This window comes from Lactuca virosa, chromosome 3 (assembly GCF_052849685.1).
Source record: "Lactuca virosa cultivar CGN04683 chromosome 3, Lactuca_virosa_CGN04683_v6, whole genome shotgun sequence".
In the NCBI taxonomy this organism is placed as follows: Eukaryota; Viridiplantae; Streptophyta; class Magnoliopsida; order Asterales; family Asteraceae; genus Lactuca; species Lactuca virosa.
In genome coordinates, this window is record NC_136428.1 from 162176575 (window position 1) to 162192788 (window position 16214).

Consider the following 16214-nt stretch of genomic DNA (forward strand, 5'->3'; position numbering starts at 1 on the left):
TCATTCATTGCCTTAATCAAATTTGTATCAGACAAGGCTTCATTGTAATCTTTGGGTTCAATAGATTTATTCAAATTGGAAATAAAACATTTTGTCTCAATATCAAGCAAAGAATAGTTAATTGATCTTTCTATACCATATTTATATTTTCCCTCAACAACATAATCAGCATATCTAACTGGCATATGTGACTTACGTCTAGACCTTGAAGCGCCTAAAGACTGCTATACAGAGGGAATTAATAAAGAATGACCACTTTCCTCAGACACAACTGAAGAAGAAGGAACAGAATCAGCAGTGGGAGGCACCACTGCCTCGCCACTACGGTTGACAGACCCACTAAGGTTTATATCATCCATGTCAATGGATGCATCACTACCATCCAACTTAGATTCTACTCTCAGCTCATCAGGATTAATTGAATCATTTAAATATTCATTAGTGTCAAAAACATCATAGGAAAATGGATCACTAGGGCCAAAATTATTAGTAGTCTTATCAACCATAATTGATTTTAACTTGTAAGGAAACATAGACTCATAAAATTTCACATCCCTAGATACAAAAGAAGTGTTAGTATCCAGACTTAAAAGCTTATAAGCCTTTTTATCAGAAGAATATCCTAATAAAACACATTTCTCAGCACGTTCTAAAAACTTATCAGTAATATTTTGTTTAACAACAAAATAAAGACAACCAAAAACTCTTAAGTGATCAAAAATAGGTGCCATTTTAAAAACAAGTTCATAGGGAGATAAACCTTTTAAAACTGAGGTAGGCATTCTATTTATTAAAAACACAGAAGTTAGTACAGCATCTCCCAAGTACTTAACAGGAATTCTTAACTGAAAAATAAGAGATCGTGCCACATTAAGAATGTGTCTGTGCTTTCTTTCCACAACTCCATTTTGTTGTGGAGTATAAGCACATGACGTTTGATGAATGACACCATGTTCAATACAAAAGAACTTCATTTGATTATTCACAAATTCAGAGCCATTATCAGAACGTACAGTCTTAATATTAACACCAAACTGATTAAGTAAAATATTCACAAAAGACTTGAAACAATCAAACACTTCACTCTTAGATTTTAAAAGAAAAACCCAAGTTGCCCTAGTATAATCATCCACAATAGTCAAAAAATATTTAAACCCCTCAACTGTAGCAAGTCTATAGGGACCCCATACATCTAAATGAATCAATTCACCTAGTTGTGTTGAAACATGCTAACTATGAGAGAAAGACTTTCTAGTTTGTTTTGCTCTATGGCAAACATCACAAGGAGGAAGAGAGTCATTCCCAAGTATTGAGAGAAAAACTTTGAGACACACTTGAACAAACGTTAGAACAAGTATATTGCGGAATAGTTAATCTCGAAGGATCTAAAAGCTCAACAATAATATTAATAAGTTAGAGTTAGATAGTTAGAGAGTAAGTTGCGGAAAAGTAAAGAAATGAAATGACAACAACTGTTATATCAAGAATACTCATAAGTTGATTCATAACGAGGAATGCATTCAAGCCAAGTTAATAAGTGAGATCAAACTTAGTGATTAAGTCACAAGAGACTTGCTCCGAAGAGAGATTGTAATCAGTTATATTCTAGTGAGATTTGAGAGTAAAAAGTGATGCGTAGAGAGAGAAATAGAGAAGATAACTTCAGAGATGTGTATTCAGAATCATGGATAGATTGATGAGAATGAGCTCTATTTATAGAGACTCAAGAAGTTACATTTGAATCACTCTCTAAGAGTAGCTATGCAAGGCATACTGTACAATAGAGAGTATTACAGAAAGACAAAATAGACTAAGTAAAGTAAGAATGACTGCGGTTGACTAGATGACTTCGAATGCGGTTGCTGATGAGGGAGTTTGACTGCGGTAGCTTATTGGCTACGGTAGCTGAAGTTCAAGAGGGTCACTTTTTATGATTCAACAATTTCCCCCTAAGTGACCTCTTTAACTTTTGTTCAGCTATCAAGTTTAAGAAACTTGATCAGGATCCACCAAAACTTACTGATGTTTTCCAACCAAGCGATCCTTCTTAAAATCTCGAACTTCACTTCGGCAGTTGTATGCTCTGATCTTTCGACAGATTTCAAGTTGCTTCCTGGTGAGGCGATTCATGGCAGTCATAGGAATAAAGTATTTGACTTTATCGGTCTTCCTTTTGAAAATGACTTCGAGCTCAGGAAAGTTGGTTGCACCTAAGGATCTTTCTTGATAGCCTTCGGTAGGCATTGGTGCAGGATCGAGTGGTGGTAGATTGATCTTCTTGGCAATGGTGGGGTAGATGTCTACATCGATTTTAGCAAAATCACAGACAGTCTCCTTCAAAAACGTACTAGACCTTTCAAGAGCTATCTTCATCTTCGGATGCTTCTCCGACTTGTTCTGGAACACCTTAGCTATGAGAAAGACTTTTTCAGGATTCATGCAGGGGAAGTCAGCTTGGGTGCGGACATAGTCATGTTCCCTTCTAGTGAGAGTGTATTGGATGAAGTCAGCCTTCATGAATTTCCGGAGCTTGTAGTTTTTTACTGCGGATGGTCTATCGTTAGACCATATTTTTTCAATGGGAGAGGCATGCTTTGCATAAAAATGGTTAAGTCTCTCGAATTCCATTGGTAGTCTTTTGTGATCTGGAAGGTTGCGGTCGAACTGCTCAAACATTGTGAAGTATTTAGCGTTTGGGGAGATTGGAACATCCCAGTAGCCATCCGAGGGGGGTTCAGCATATGTGAGATATGGCTTGTAGTCATCATCCAACAGTCTGCGGTGGGGATTGATCCAAGAGTTTATCAAGGATTCATCCATGATAGTGTCAAAACCGCATTCTCTCCATATAAGCTCAGCAAGTTTAGCTGCTTTCCAGTCTTTTTTTTGGGTAGTGGCAGGAGAGTCATTTGAGCTTGGAGAGGACATGTGATCAACCAGATTTTTGAAGTGAGGGGGAGTCTCTGGTTTCTCAGTAGTGATCTCCTTTTGTTGTGGAGTATGATGAGATGGTTGCGGTGAGGGTTGCGGTGTAGGAATTCTTTCTGTAATGATGGGGGGAGTCTGATGAGATGGTTGCGGTGTAGGAATTTTTTCTGTAATGATGGGGGGACTTTGATGTTGTGAGATGGAGTAATTGGAGTGATGGACTTCTTCTTCACTTCCCCCTCTTGAGGAATGCAACCCAGGAGCTTCCTCAAGACATTGTTTAAGGCCATCAACTTTGGCATAGACTTCTTAAAATTGAGCTTTGAGGGCATCTGCCAGTTGTTGATTGTTGGGGATGGTGGAGTTGAAGAGAAGCCTGTGAATTTCCTTGGTGAGTTGAAGGATTTCAGGACCATGGAAGTTGGTTGACAAGGAGCGTTGCAATCGGTTAATAGTAGCTTGAAGGACTGAGATAGTGGACTCATATGCAGTGTGAGTCTCAGCTATCAGTTTTTGAGACTAGGTGGCTTGGTCCGTAATTGCTGCTTGTAAATCTTTCTTGATTGCGGTCACCTCAGAGATGAGGCGTTCCGCAGCAGCCATGAAGTCCTTGTGATCTACATGACGATTGTTATCCAGGGATCGAATTCCCATTTCGACCTTGAGAGAAATTCGTTCAGCAGCCAATCTCTCACGAGTTTCCAATCTCTCGATCCTTTCGATCAATTACTGCGGTCCGGGCATGTCTTCTGGTTTCGGTTGAGTTGGCTTGACCGCAGCAAGAATTTGATCAACCTTTGCTTGAAGACTTAAAAATTCTTTCCTTGATACCGCATTCTTCTTCTTTTTCTTCTTCTCTTTGGGCTTAGAAGTTGAATGATGAGAACCACTTGATTCTTCTTCTTCATCAAACATCATAAGATTATCATCAGAGGGAGAGGGTTTGTTTACCTCTTGTAGATCAACATCATCAAAACCGAAGGTAGGAGCAGAACTGACTTCGATTGCGGTTCCTTCGTCTTGTGATTCTTGAACAGTGGGAGGTGGAATTGGATTTGGAGTTGGAGTTGGAGTTGGAGTGACTTTGGAGGGGCATGCACCTTCAGCAGTGGATTGAGCTTTAAGGATCGTCTCAGTCATCTCTGTCATCCAGTCTTGAACTTTCAGTATGGTGGCTACGGTATTGGCATTGTTAATTGCATCTGCCCAATACTTAGCCACAGCTTGCATTTCTTGTTCCTTTTGCTGCTGTTGCTTGATTTGTTGATCTTTTCGTGCTTGGAATTCCCTACGGAAAGCGGCATACTTCTGAATGTCGGCTTCTGATACCGGAGTGTAGTTCAACCATGAGTCATTAGATTGGTCACCGTCAAATCCTTGGTATCGCACCGAAGTGTCCTTCGGGTCCACGGATCCTTGCACATTTGTGCTCGCCGTGCCTAAACCACCTGTTAGTGATGTAAGCAGAGTAGGATTACCTGAGCTTCCTCGGTCTCCTTGACCCGTAGTCAAGTTGGGCCTCGGCTCAGTTCCGGCAAGGGCGGAAGAAGTGCCCTGCGGTTGGGAAGGTGTTTGAAGTGTATGGGTGACATTCAAGAGGATGGAGTTCAACTCCTCAGGAGAAAAGAAATGCAGTCGGGAAGCCCTAGATACCTTAGGGCGAGAACCGGTGTTATCCTCTTGGGAATGAACTGGGGGGGAGTCTCCACGATGAGATGAAACAGACTCACTTTCTGAGCCGGAGTGGTATTCGATTGTGGAGTTGAATGGGTCTGCGGCCACCCCAAGGACTACCGGAGCCTTTTGAGAGGCTAGGGTATCAGTCCGGTCACGCATTTGGCCAGTGGGATTGGTTTTTATTTTCTTAAGGATGGCAATTGGTTGCGCATCCTCATCAGAGTCACTGTCATTTGTGGGTGCGGTTGGTTTGGTTTTGCGTTTCTTTGAGGGAGCGGTTGGTTTGGAAGCATCTTTCTTTGGGGTTATTTGTTTCTTTGAGACATTGCGGGGGCCTTGATGAGTTGAGGCCAATTTCTTTCTTCTTTGAGAAAGATTTGAGAGAGTAGTGGAAGATGGGACTGCGGTACTTCCAGGGGTAATGATTGCGGATGGGTTTTGAAAAGGCGGGGTAGGAGGGTATGGGGCAATACCTTCCGTAGCCTCAATATGATCTGAGACATCAGCAGTCTCAAGACCAAGAGTGGTGAGAATGTGGGTTGGAAGTCTTCTAATTGGTCCAAAGATAGATTGATCAGATGAGGGATTGTACCTTTTGAGATCCTTCGTGACAAAGTAGTTGATGTCATTTCCCATGTTGATCCCTGCGTCCGCATGGAGGTCTAAAATGCAGAGGGACCAGAATCTTGCAAACGTAAGCTCGGTATGGTTCTCCCTTGGGCTCTCCTTGGGAATGTATTGTAGAAAATCATCCCATAGAATCTGACCGTAGTTTACGTCATGGCCTGTGAAGATACTCCATACTAACTCCAGGAGTTTGAGTCCCATATTGTCCGTGCCTCCAGTTCTGCCGGATAGATTGCGGATGACAAAATGGCAAACAATTTGCCAGACCGCAGGCAGTTGGTTTTTCTTGAATTCTCCAATGCCTTTGATTTTCTTCTGATGTCCCATTTGGTAAAGTGCAGAGGTGATGTCCGCCATTGATGGAGTAAAAATCTTGATTGAAGGATGAACAAGAAGGTTTATGGCAAAAATAAACTTTTCTTTAGACAGAATTACTAAAGAATCGTTAACTAGGTTTAGATGCACTTCTTGTGGGTTCTCGAGTGGTCGATAGGCTGAAAAGGCACATTTGAATAGGGTGGAAAGGGGAACAACGTTTGTAAAAGAATCGAAAGGGCCAAACAGGGGGTGATTGTTCAAGAACTTGATCATCAGCTTGATCGGGGCATTGTAAGATGAATGGTCTTCGAACACGGCTCTGAAATTGCTTGAAGCTATCGTGGGAGTGGGATGTCTGGAAGCAGAGTCTGAACCAGTAGGGTTCACTGATCCAGAAGCTTTGGATTGTTTCTTGGATACACCGGATTTCACCATTGTAACAGTTTGAGAGAAAGTGAAGAAACAGAGTACGAAAATGGAGAAAGGATTCAAAGTTCAGAGAGCGTAAACTGTTCTTGGGGAAGAATAAAGGTTTTTATAGGGGCTTATAGGAGCGGGAAACATTTTTTTTATTTACCCTAGGTGAAAAAGAATAAGGTAAAAAAAATTGGGGGTTCTTTCGATTTTGGGAGGTGAAATCTCAGCCACAAAATATGAAACGGTTTTAAATTTTTGAGATTTTACCAAAAAAGGGTTTTCATTTAATGAAATGTCAGACGTACAACATCACGTCAGGTGATCGTGTGGATGGGGTTGATTTAATCCGTTGTGTAAAGAGAAGTTGTAACGGATTGGACGTGTTGGGTAAGAGGAAAAGACAGATTAAGGATTTGTTTATGGAAAAACGTTTTTTTTGTCATCATACCTAAAATAGGTTTGACACAAGGTTTATTCAAAGGGTGAGGGGACAGTTTCTCCAAGGAATGTTTTTTTTATTTAATGTTTTCTAATTTAATGAAGGATCATTAAATAGCACACCATGATTCAAAGATTAATAGAACAGTTGAGAAAATAACAAGTGGTTGCGGATGGAGGTTTCGTTGCGGATGACTCTTTGATATTGTGGATGACCGGATGTCATTACGGATGACCAGATGTCATTGCGGATGACCAGATGAATGTCTGTAGTAGAGTAACTGAGGAGAATACTTGTACAAGAAATTAGTAATAACAAACATTAAAGGACCAGTGAAAGATAAATATGATATATGGTTGCGGTACATAGACTGCGGTACACAGGATATACCAAAACCATCTATCATAAGTAACTTCAGTTAGGACCGCAACAGAGACCAAGGATAGTCTGCGGTACCTATCAATTCAAGAAGAATTGCGGGTCCGGATTCATCATTGCTAACATTTGCAGGAAAGTGTTGAGCTTTGTAGAGTCAAGTGCCTTTGTGAACATATCAACAATCTCTTCATGAGTATGGACAAAGATGAGTTCAATGTTACCTTTCAGGATGTGGTCTTTGATTAAGTGATACCGTAGTTCAATATGATTGGTCTTGGAGTGCTGAATAGGATTGTGAGAAATCGCTATGGCACTTTCAGAGTCACAGTAAATCGGTATCCGCAGCATTCTGTATCTGTAGTCCATAAGTTGTGTTTTCATCCATAGTACTTGTGAACAACAGCTAGCTGCGGCCACATATTCAGCTTCCGCAGTAGACAGAGATACACAATTTTGTTTCCTTGATGACCAGCTGACGAGTCTTCCACCCAGAAATTGACATCCACCAGAGGTGCTTTTTCGATCTAGTCTGCATCCGGCGTGATCCGCATCTGTGAATGCTTGAAGACTGAAGTCATTGCCTACGGGGTACCATAATCCAAGAGACTTGCTTCCTTTCAGGTACCATAGTATTTGTTTGGCTGCGGTCATATGTGACACTTTTGGGTCAGCCTGGTACCTTGCGCATACACCTGTAGCAAAGACAATGTCTGGCCTGCTTGCGGTGAGGTACATCAAAGAGCCTATGATACCTCTATAAGTCTTGTGATCCACAGATTCGCCTGAGGGATCAGCAGAGATCTTATATCCGAAGGTCATGGGGACCTTAGCCGAAGAACAGTTGTCCATAGAATATTTCTTCAACAGTTCAGTGGTGTATTTCTCCTGATAAATGAATATCCCTTTCGGAACTTGTTTCACTTGAAGTCCTAGAAAGAAGTTAATCTCTGTATTCATCCTCATTTGGAAGTTGTTGGTCATGAGCTTAGCAAATTCATCCACCATTCCTTGATCAGTTGATCCGAAGATGATATCATCCACATATATTTGTACAAGCATGAGGTGATCACCATTTGCTTTTCTAAATAAAGTGGGATCAATCACTCCTCTTTTGTATCCGGATGAGACAAGAAATTCAGAGAGAGTCTCATACCATGCTCTTGGGGCTTGCTTCAGACCATAGATTGCTTTTTCAAGTTTGTAGCAGTAGTCTGGGAATTCAATACTTTCAAAATCTGGAGGTTGCTGAAGATAAACCTCTTCTTTTAATTCCCCATTGAGAAATGCACTCTTTACGTCCATTTGGTGTACCTTGATGTTTTTATGGGCTGCGTATGCTAAGAAGATTCGGATTGCTTCCATTCGTGCCACCGGAGCATACGTTTCATCATAGTCAATACCTTCAAGTTGACTATAGCCCTTTGCAACTAACCTTGCTTTGTTTCTGACTACCGCACCAGATTAATCCAGCTTGTTTTTGAATACCCATCTAGTACCAACAATGGTGTGACCATGTGGCTTCGGGATGAGCTGCCAAACTTTGTTTCTTTTGAATTCTTCTAGCTCTTCTTGCATTGCGGATATCCAATCAGGTTCTATTAATGCTTCTTTGATCGTTCGGGGCTCGACTGAGGACATAAATGCTGCGTAGTGACAATGATCAGATAAGTCCTTGGAAGATCGAGTCTGGATACCTGCGGATGGGTTGCCAATGATTTGACCTGGTGGGTGGTCCTTCGTCCATACATGTAGACGGGGTTGCAGATGATCAGCAGCTGCGGTAGAGGGAATGTCTTCAATGTCAAAAGATTTTGCGGTTGGAGATGGCAGTTCCCCTGGATTTGAGAACATCCTGCGGAATCATCTTGGTTTGTTGGAACGAGAATGGAATTTTCTTGAGCATTCGGAAAAGGTTCCCCCTGGATTGCTGATGGGAGTTCCTCTGGAACCTGAGAAGGTTCCCCCTCAACTGCGGATGGAAGAGTGATAATCCTAGAGTCTGTTCTTGTGTCAATGTTCTCTATGTTTTCATCATCCGAGTCCGAAGAGAGGTTTGAGGGTAACGATTCTCTGCGGATGAGAACTTGAGCTATATCAAGTACTGGAACCTCGATGGTTGTTGCTTGATCCGGAGTAGAGCTTTCCCCCTCAACCGGCGAGGTGGAAGTATTGAGAGATGTTACTTCGGATAGAGATGGGCCAGATACATCAGCATGCTGCTGTTGAGCTTCTTGAGACACAAGAACTTTGGATAATTTTGTTGTTTCTACAGGGTCGAAGAGATCGTCATAGTTGACTTCAACTAAGTTTAATGGACCCGAAGAGGCAGAAATATCACTTTCCAGGATTACGGTGGTTTTAGTGGAGGGAGGGGTGTTGCGGATGTGATAGTCATCAAATTTCACATCGCAGCTTTCAATGATCAACCTTGTGCGTCTAATGAGAACTCGATAAGCAACCTTGTTAGTGGAGTAACCAAGGAAGATGCCTTCATCAGACTTCGGTTAGAACTTGTTAAGATGATCTCTGTTGTTGATCACAAAGCATCTACACCCAAAGATATGAAAGAAGCGAACATTTGCCTTGCGGTTGTTAAGGCCCTCATACGGTGTTTTATTGAGGCGTTTTCACACAATGCTTCGGTTTTGTACAAAGCATGCGGTTGCTACTGCTTCAGCCCAGAAGTAGAGAGGAAGGTGTGTGAAGTTGAGCATGGATCTGGATGCTTCTACTAGAGTGCGGTTCCTTCTCTCTACTACCCCATTTTGTTGCGGTGTGTAAGGAGCTGAGAAGTTGTAAGTGATGCCTTTGGACACCAAAAAACTGTTGAGAATATGATTAGTAAACTCGGTTCCATTGTCACTGCGGATACGTCTTACGGGCAGCTTGATCTGAAGTTCTATTTCCTTGATGAAATTGATGAGAATCTGTGGTGTTTCTGACTTGAGTCTGAGAAAGAAAACCCATGTGAAGCGTGTGAAGTCATCTACTATAACCAGTATGTACTTCTTGTGATGGAGACTGACTACGGTTGGTGGACCGCAGAGATCAATGTGAAGGAGCTCTAGTGGTTCAGAAATTAAAGATTCAATCACCATGGGGTGACTTGCTTTGGATTGCTTTCCGCATTCACATGCAGTACAAAGAGTATCATTGATGAACTTGAGAATAGGGAGTCCTCTGACTAGTTCTCCAGTGACCAAATTGTTGATGTATCTGAAGTTGAGATGAGCTAGCTTGCGGTGCCATAGCCAGCTGACTTCGGATACTGCTTTGGATAAGAAACATAACTGTGGTTTTCCTATGATCAGAGAGACATCCAGAGGATACATAGTACCTTCGGATCGAGATTTGATCAAACATGTGTTCCTATCACTTGTCATTACATAGCAAAATTGATCATCAAATTCAACTCAATGGCCTACCTTACATAGTTGGCCAACACTGATGAGATTGTTTTTAAGGCTTTCTACATAAGCAACCTTCTAAATAGAGAAGTTCCCCGTAGTGAGAACACCATAACCTCGGATGATCCCATTCGCATTTTTACCGAATGTAACATTTCCACCGTTGCAAATTGGCCTGAAATCTCGAAGGTATTCTAACCTTCCGGTCATGTACAAGGAGCAGGCACTGTCGATTAACCATTCTTCTTCTTATTCCTCCTTACACAAAGCCTGAGAATTACACGGTTAGTTTAGGCATCCAAACTAGTTTGGAGCCTGGGACAATAGATGAGTTTCTAAATGATGCATGGACCGAGGTTGTAGGGACTGGCTTCTTGTCAACTTTTAATCCTAGTCCTAGGTGTTTGTGCAGTGTTGGAGTGTTGTGTGTTTTTGAAAAAATACGAGGTTTCTGACTCCAACTAGATTTGACATAGGATGAATCTTTTTGGCAGCTACATTGACATTGACAGGTTGAGATTTTGTCTTTTGTTCTAACACCTGATTTGGTCAGCGGTCTAAAGGATGATTTGGGCTTGTGACCGGTCCGAGTTTGGTAATATATGACATGAGTGTTGTTGGACTTTGAAAAAGTTTGTTTTGAAAAAGGTTTAGCACGTGTAGATCTTTGAGTCATTTTTGGTGGATTTGGTAGAATACCCTTCCACTTGTTAAAATTTTGACGTGACTTTAAAAGTGTTGAAGTGGGTAAGATACCCTTCCATTTTGGATCATCTGAGGAATAGATTTGAAAACCATTGTTTCGAAAAGACTTTGCACTCTTTTGGATTGTGTCAGATGAATTAGGAATGACTGATGAAACTGTACATTCCTTTTTGTAAGTTTTCTTGATGGGAGAGTTTTTTGAAAAATAGTGTGAGAAAACAATTTTTTCTGGACTTTTGGACTTTGGAAATCTGACATGCTTCTTGTTTTTCGAAAACGTTTGTCTATTTGTGCCTTGGGAGCGAATTTCCTCTTTGAAAGCCTTTTTTGCTAAAGTTTTTGGGGAACCGCAATCTTTGATGTTCAACTGCGGTTTCCTGGAATTCTTAGAAAATTTTTGAAAACATGGGCTTGAGTCATCCGAACTTGAAGATTCAGGGGTTTGAGAGCATTAACCCACTTCAAAGTTCTCTATGGGTAATTCATGATGAATTGGCTGAAGAGTCACAATTCCTTTTACTGAGGACTGCGGTAGTGATGATTTGACTACTACAGAGTAAGTCTGAGTTGGGACTTCAGTGGGACTTTTGTGGGACTTTTGACTACAGTGTGAGACACTGCGGTTTGAGGGAAAAGATGGAAAGTCTTTCGAGACTTCGGGGCCCTCTATGACAATTTCTTCATCAACTACAGATGATGTTTGAGAATTTGTGTAAATGGTGCCTCAGATAGGAGTTTGATCACTTGTGTGACCCGAAACCTCAGGCACAATTTCCTCAATGACACAATTATTGCTTAGATTATGGAGTCTACCGAAGTGAGTTTTGATGTCTTCGGGAAAGGTCTTGTCATTGACTGGGAAATGAAATTCTCGGTCTGGAGGGACATACAGTCTGTCTTTGTTGAACCGGGGTGAGGAATCCATTGCGGTAGGATATCCATTTGACCAACCCCAATTGTATGTATTGTCCACGGTTCCATTATTTACCAAATTTTCAATAGCTTCACTTTCATTGAACAATTTTTCGATTAAAAGAATTAAGCGTACAATTTCACTCTGAGTTAAATCTTTCTGGTTCAAAGCTATCTCTAATTGTGTTTCACTCAACATTCTTGCATCTTTTTCTAACTCTAAGTCCTTTTCTAACATAGCCATTTGAGTCTTTTGTTATCCAGTCGTCCTCTTACATGGAACATTTCTTGGGACGCAATGTTCTTCTCATCTAAGGCTTTGTTATAGTCTGTAAGGATGGCAACACACGTGTCATTAAGATCATTTATAAAGGGTTGACAGTCATGTATGCTATAGTTTAGATTTTGGATCATGAGTTTTACCTGTTCGACGATGCTTAGAGTTCCATCCTTTGCCATGTAGTAGTAGTTATTTTCCAACTTTGTAGATCCATCATCATCCGCAGTTGCCAGCATGCAGATTTTTCCTTTTCCTTTGACACTGCTGATGGCTTCATCTTCATCTCTGGATGACCAAACTTGATGGTCTCTTTTGACATGGGCTACGTATGCCCTCGCCTTTTCCTTATCTTCCAACTCTTGAGCCATTCTAAGGTAGAATGCTTTGTCTTTTACTACGTTGGCTTTACAATCTCTTACAAAATGATTCGCTTTGTTGCATTTATGGCAAATCACAACATCAGTCTTGTCATCCGAGGGAGTACCGGAGTCAATGGTTTGAGTAGACTGCGGTACCTCCTTTGGTTGAGTATTTTGAGATTGCGGTGGTGGATGAGAACTTTTGGGATAACGAGAATGATTATTCTGTGGGTTGAAGTTACGGTTGAATGGAGGTTTGTTGAACTGCTGATTCTTGCGAAAGGAAGAAGGTGGTAGTCGATTGAACTGTTGGCTAACTAGAGCAATAGCCTTCTGAAATTCTTCTTCATCATCATACTCTGAATCAGCTTCGTATAACTGCGGTGGAGTGTCATACGAGGGAGAGTAAGATTGATTATGTGGAGCTTGTGCTATGAGAGCAAGTGGTCCTCCGAAGTCAGCACAGTCTTTGAGTACGGTGGATTCTTGTGCTTGCAGTTCTCCATAGAGCTTGTAGAGTGACAAAGAATGAATCTTTCTATCGCCTTGGACTATCATCTTGGCCGTAGTCCAATGTCTTCCCAAGCCATTAAGAAACTGAAGATTTGTTTCATGGTTACTGCGGACGGTGCCCGCATTGGATAATTTAGTGACTATCAGGTTGAACCTTTTGAAGGAGTCTTCCAGACTTCCGCCAGTGTGAGCTTTGAAGTTGTTGAACTCATTGAGTGTGGTTGTAAGCTTCTTGTCTTGTGCTTGTTCTGAGCCTTCGTACAAATTCTTGAGAACTTCCCAGATCTCTTTTGCTGATTTGCAATTTATGATAATATCGAAGTTGTCAGGAGCAACTCCACACGAAATTTCATAAAAAGCAACAACATCATTTTCCATTTTATCGAGATCATCCTTGGTGGGACGGTTCATGACTGATTGACCTCCTCCTAGTCTGGTTGTAGCGCCGTCAGTTTGGACTGGTGTAAGAACTGGGACATGTGGTCCTTCTTCTACGGATCGCCATACATCTCTACCAAGTCTCCTGAAGTATCTTTCCATTCTTTGAGACCAGTGATGATATTCATTTGCTACCAGTATTGGGGCTCGATTAGAACCACCAACACTGCTAGAAACATTCAGAGATAACGATTGTGCCATATTTTTTTAAGTTTTTTTTAAGAAAGGAGCTTCAGTGGTATAGAAGGCCCTTTGAAAATCAGAGTTCCGTTTTTCAAAAAGCAACCACTATGGCTCTGATACCAATTGTTGAGAGAAAAACTTTGAGACACACTTGAACAAACGTTAGAACAAGTATATTGCGGAATAGTTAATCTCGAAGGATCTAAAAGCTCAACAATAATATTAATAAGTAAGAATGACTGCGGTTAACTAGATGACTTCGGATGCGATTGCTGATGAGGGAGTTTGACTGCGGTAGCTTATTGGCTGCGGTAGCTGAAGTTCAAGAGGGTCACTTTTCATGATTCAACACCAAGTTTCAGCTGATTTTTTAAAACACTTAAAGCCTGATCAGCTGGATGACCAAGTCTACTATGTCAAGTTAGTTTTGAAACATAACATTTAGAGTTAGTTATACTAGCAGAATTACCTGAGGGAATATGATCAAGATAATACAGTCCCCCAGATTCTCTACTATTCTCCACCATCTCCTTTGATAGTGAATCCTGGATTTTACAATTATGTTCAGAAAATATAACTTCACAACCACTATCCTTACATAGTTTATGTACATACAAGAGATTCACATTAAAGTCTGGAACAACAAATACATCAAATAAAGTAAGGTGAGAGGATAACTGTAAGTTTCCTATTTCATTAATTGGAGCAGAAGAACCATTAGGATGTTTTACAAGAAGGTTAAGTCTAGACACATCCACCGTATCTTGAAGATATGACTCAGAGGCTATCATATGTTGATTTGCCCCAGAGTCAACAATCCAACTTTGAAAATTATTAGAATTGACAACAGAACTACAACATGAAAAAATAGATGTACGTGCCATATTCGCAGCAGCAGATACATCCTCACTAGTAGAGCTTTCACTAATGAGACGAAGAAATTTGGCATATTGTTCACTTGTGAGATAGTGAGCATTACTATCATGAACAGACTTAGAAGAAATTACAGTATTACCATTAGAACCAACAGAAGCATAATTTATAGAAAAAGACTTATTCTGAATAACATTTTCATTTTTTTTCTTAAAAACTTTTGGATAACCTATCAGCTTATAGCACCTTTCTATTGTATGACCTTTAAGATTGCAATGTTTACATTGTAAATTCTTATTTCTGAACCTAGTTTGACCTTGTCCTCTTTTAGAATCATTAAGTTTACTATTAAAACCTGAAATCTATGGTTTTGAAGAGATAGTAGGAGTTAAAGAACCATTCTTTTGAAGAGACTCTTCTCTAGAAAGAATAGAGAAGGCAGACTTAACATTTGGTAAAGGTTCCATCAAAAGAATGTGACTTTTAACTTGATTGTAAACATCACCAAGACCACTTAGAAACTGCATTAACTTCATTGATTTTGAATGATCACTAAGTTTAGTTGCAGCTTCACACACACATTAAGTTAGACTGGTCAAACCATCAAACTTTTTCCACAAGGAATCAAGTTTACTATAGTAATCAGAAAGAGAAGATCCATTTTGTTTTAAGGTGTTAATTTGTTGATGTATGTTAAAGATTACAGAACCATCAGCCTTATTATAAGTTTCAAATAACTCATCCCAAATATCTTTAGCTTTATCAGAATAGACATGACTAGCATATATACTTTCATAAATTGATCCTAAAATCCAATTACACACAACAGCATTAACACGTTCCCACTTGGAAACTTTAGAAGTTTCAGTGCTTTCAAGAGTAATAGTACCATCTACAAACCCTAATTTGTTTCTAGCTTTTAGACCTCTAGTCATAGCACTACGCCACAACCTATAATTTTCATTACCGGATAACTTAATTGTTATAATAGAAGTCACAAAATTATCAGAAGGATGTACATATAGAGGATCATCAAAGTCCACAGAACTATCTTTAGGAGTACCACTCCCTTCAGGTGTAACACCAGCCATAAAGAATCACACAAGAAACAAACAAATAGCAAACAAAACAAATAATACGAGCAAACACCTGTGTTGACTTTTAGTCCAGATGGTCACCACAGTATGTCGGGGCCCAAGACAATCAACAGAGTCAAAAAAACAAGAACTAACTTGACGAAAACAAACAACAAATAATTGGTGTCTGCAAGACACCAGGATCTCCCACGTCTATAACTACAAAAGGAGTAAAAAGGAACGAGAAAAACCTCACAGTGCAATAGGCAACAGAAGTTTATTAGAATCGACTCCCTGAATTCGTTCCCTCTAGGATTTATCGGTGTTGAAATCCGACCCCAAGAGAGTTATTTCAGATTAGAGGGATTGTTCGATTAATCCAAAGATCGCAACAGAAGAACAGCAGCCAAGATAACAATCTTGTTAATCTGCAAGATCAAACAAAGAAAACTCGCAGTACCAGAATCTCAGAAGAAAACAGATCGTGTTTAGGGAACTATAATAAAACCCTAAAAATGAACAAAGCTGAAAAAGTAACAGATACCTTTTCGAAAGATCGTCAACGCGGAAATCACAGGAAGACGAATAAACAACGAATCGAAGCGTCAGGATCAAAAAACACGAGCCTTACAGCTCTCTTACCATGTTGAAATTAGACAATACAGATTTCCCAACATCTTCATT

General features: G+C 40.4%; 1 protein-coding gene across 1 annotated transcript; it reads right to left on the minus strand.

Moving 5' to 3' along the window:
* Positions 1-224: 224 nt before the first annotated feature.
* Positions 225-15545, minus strand: LOC145164224 (uncharacterized). Its single transcript, XM_079082949.1, has 4 exons — positions 15159-15545; positions 14197-14639; positions 14051-14126; positions 225-1034 (listed from the first exon to the last, which is right to left on the minus strand). Exons 1-4 carry the CDS (start codon positions 15543-15545, stop codon positions 225-227), a joined length of 1716 nt encoding a protein of 571 aa, XP_078939075.1.
* Positions 15546-16214: the final 669 nt, after the last annotated feature.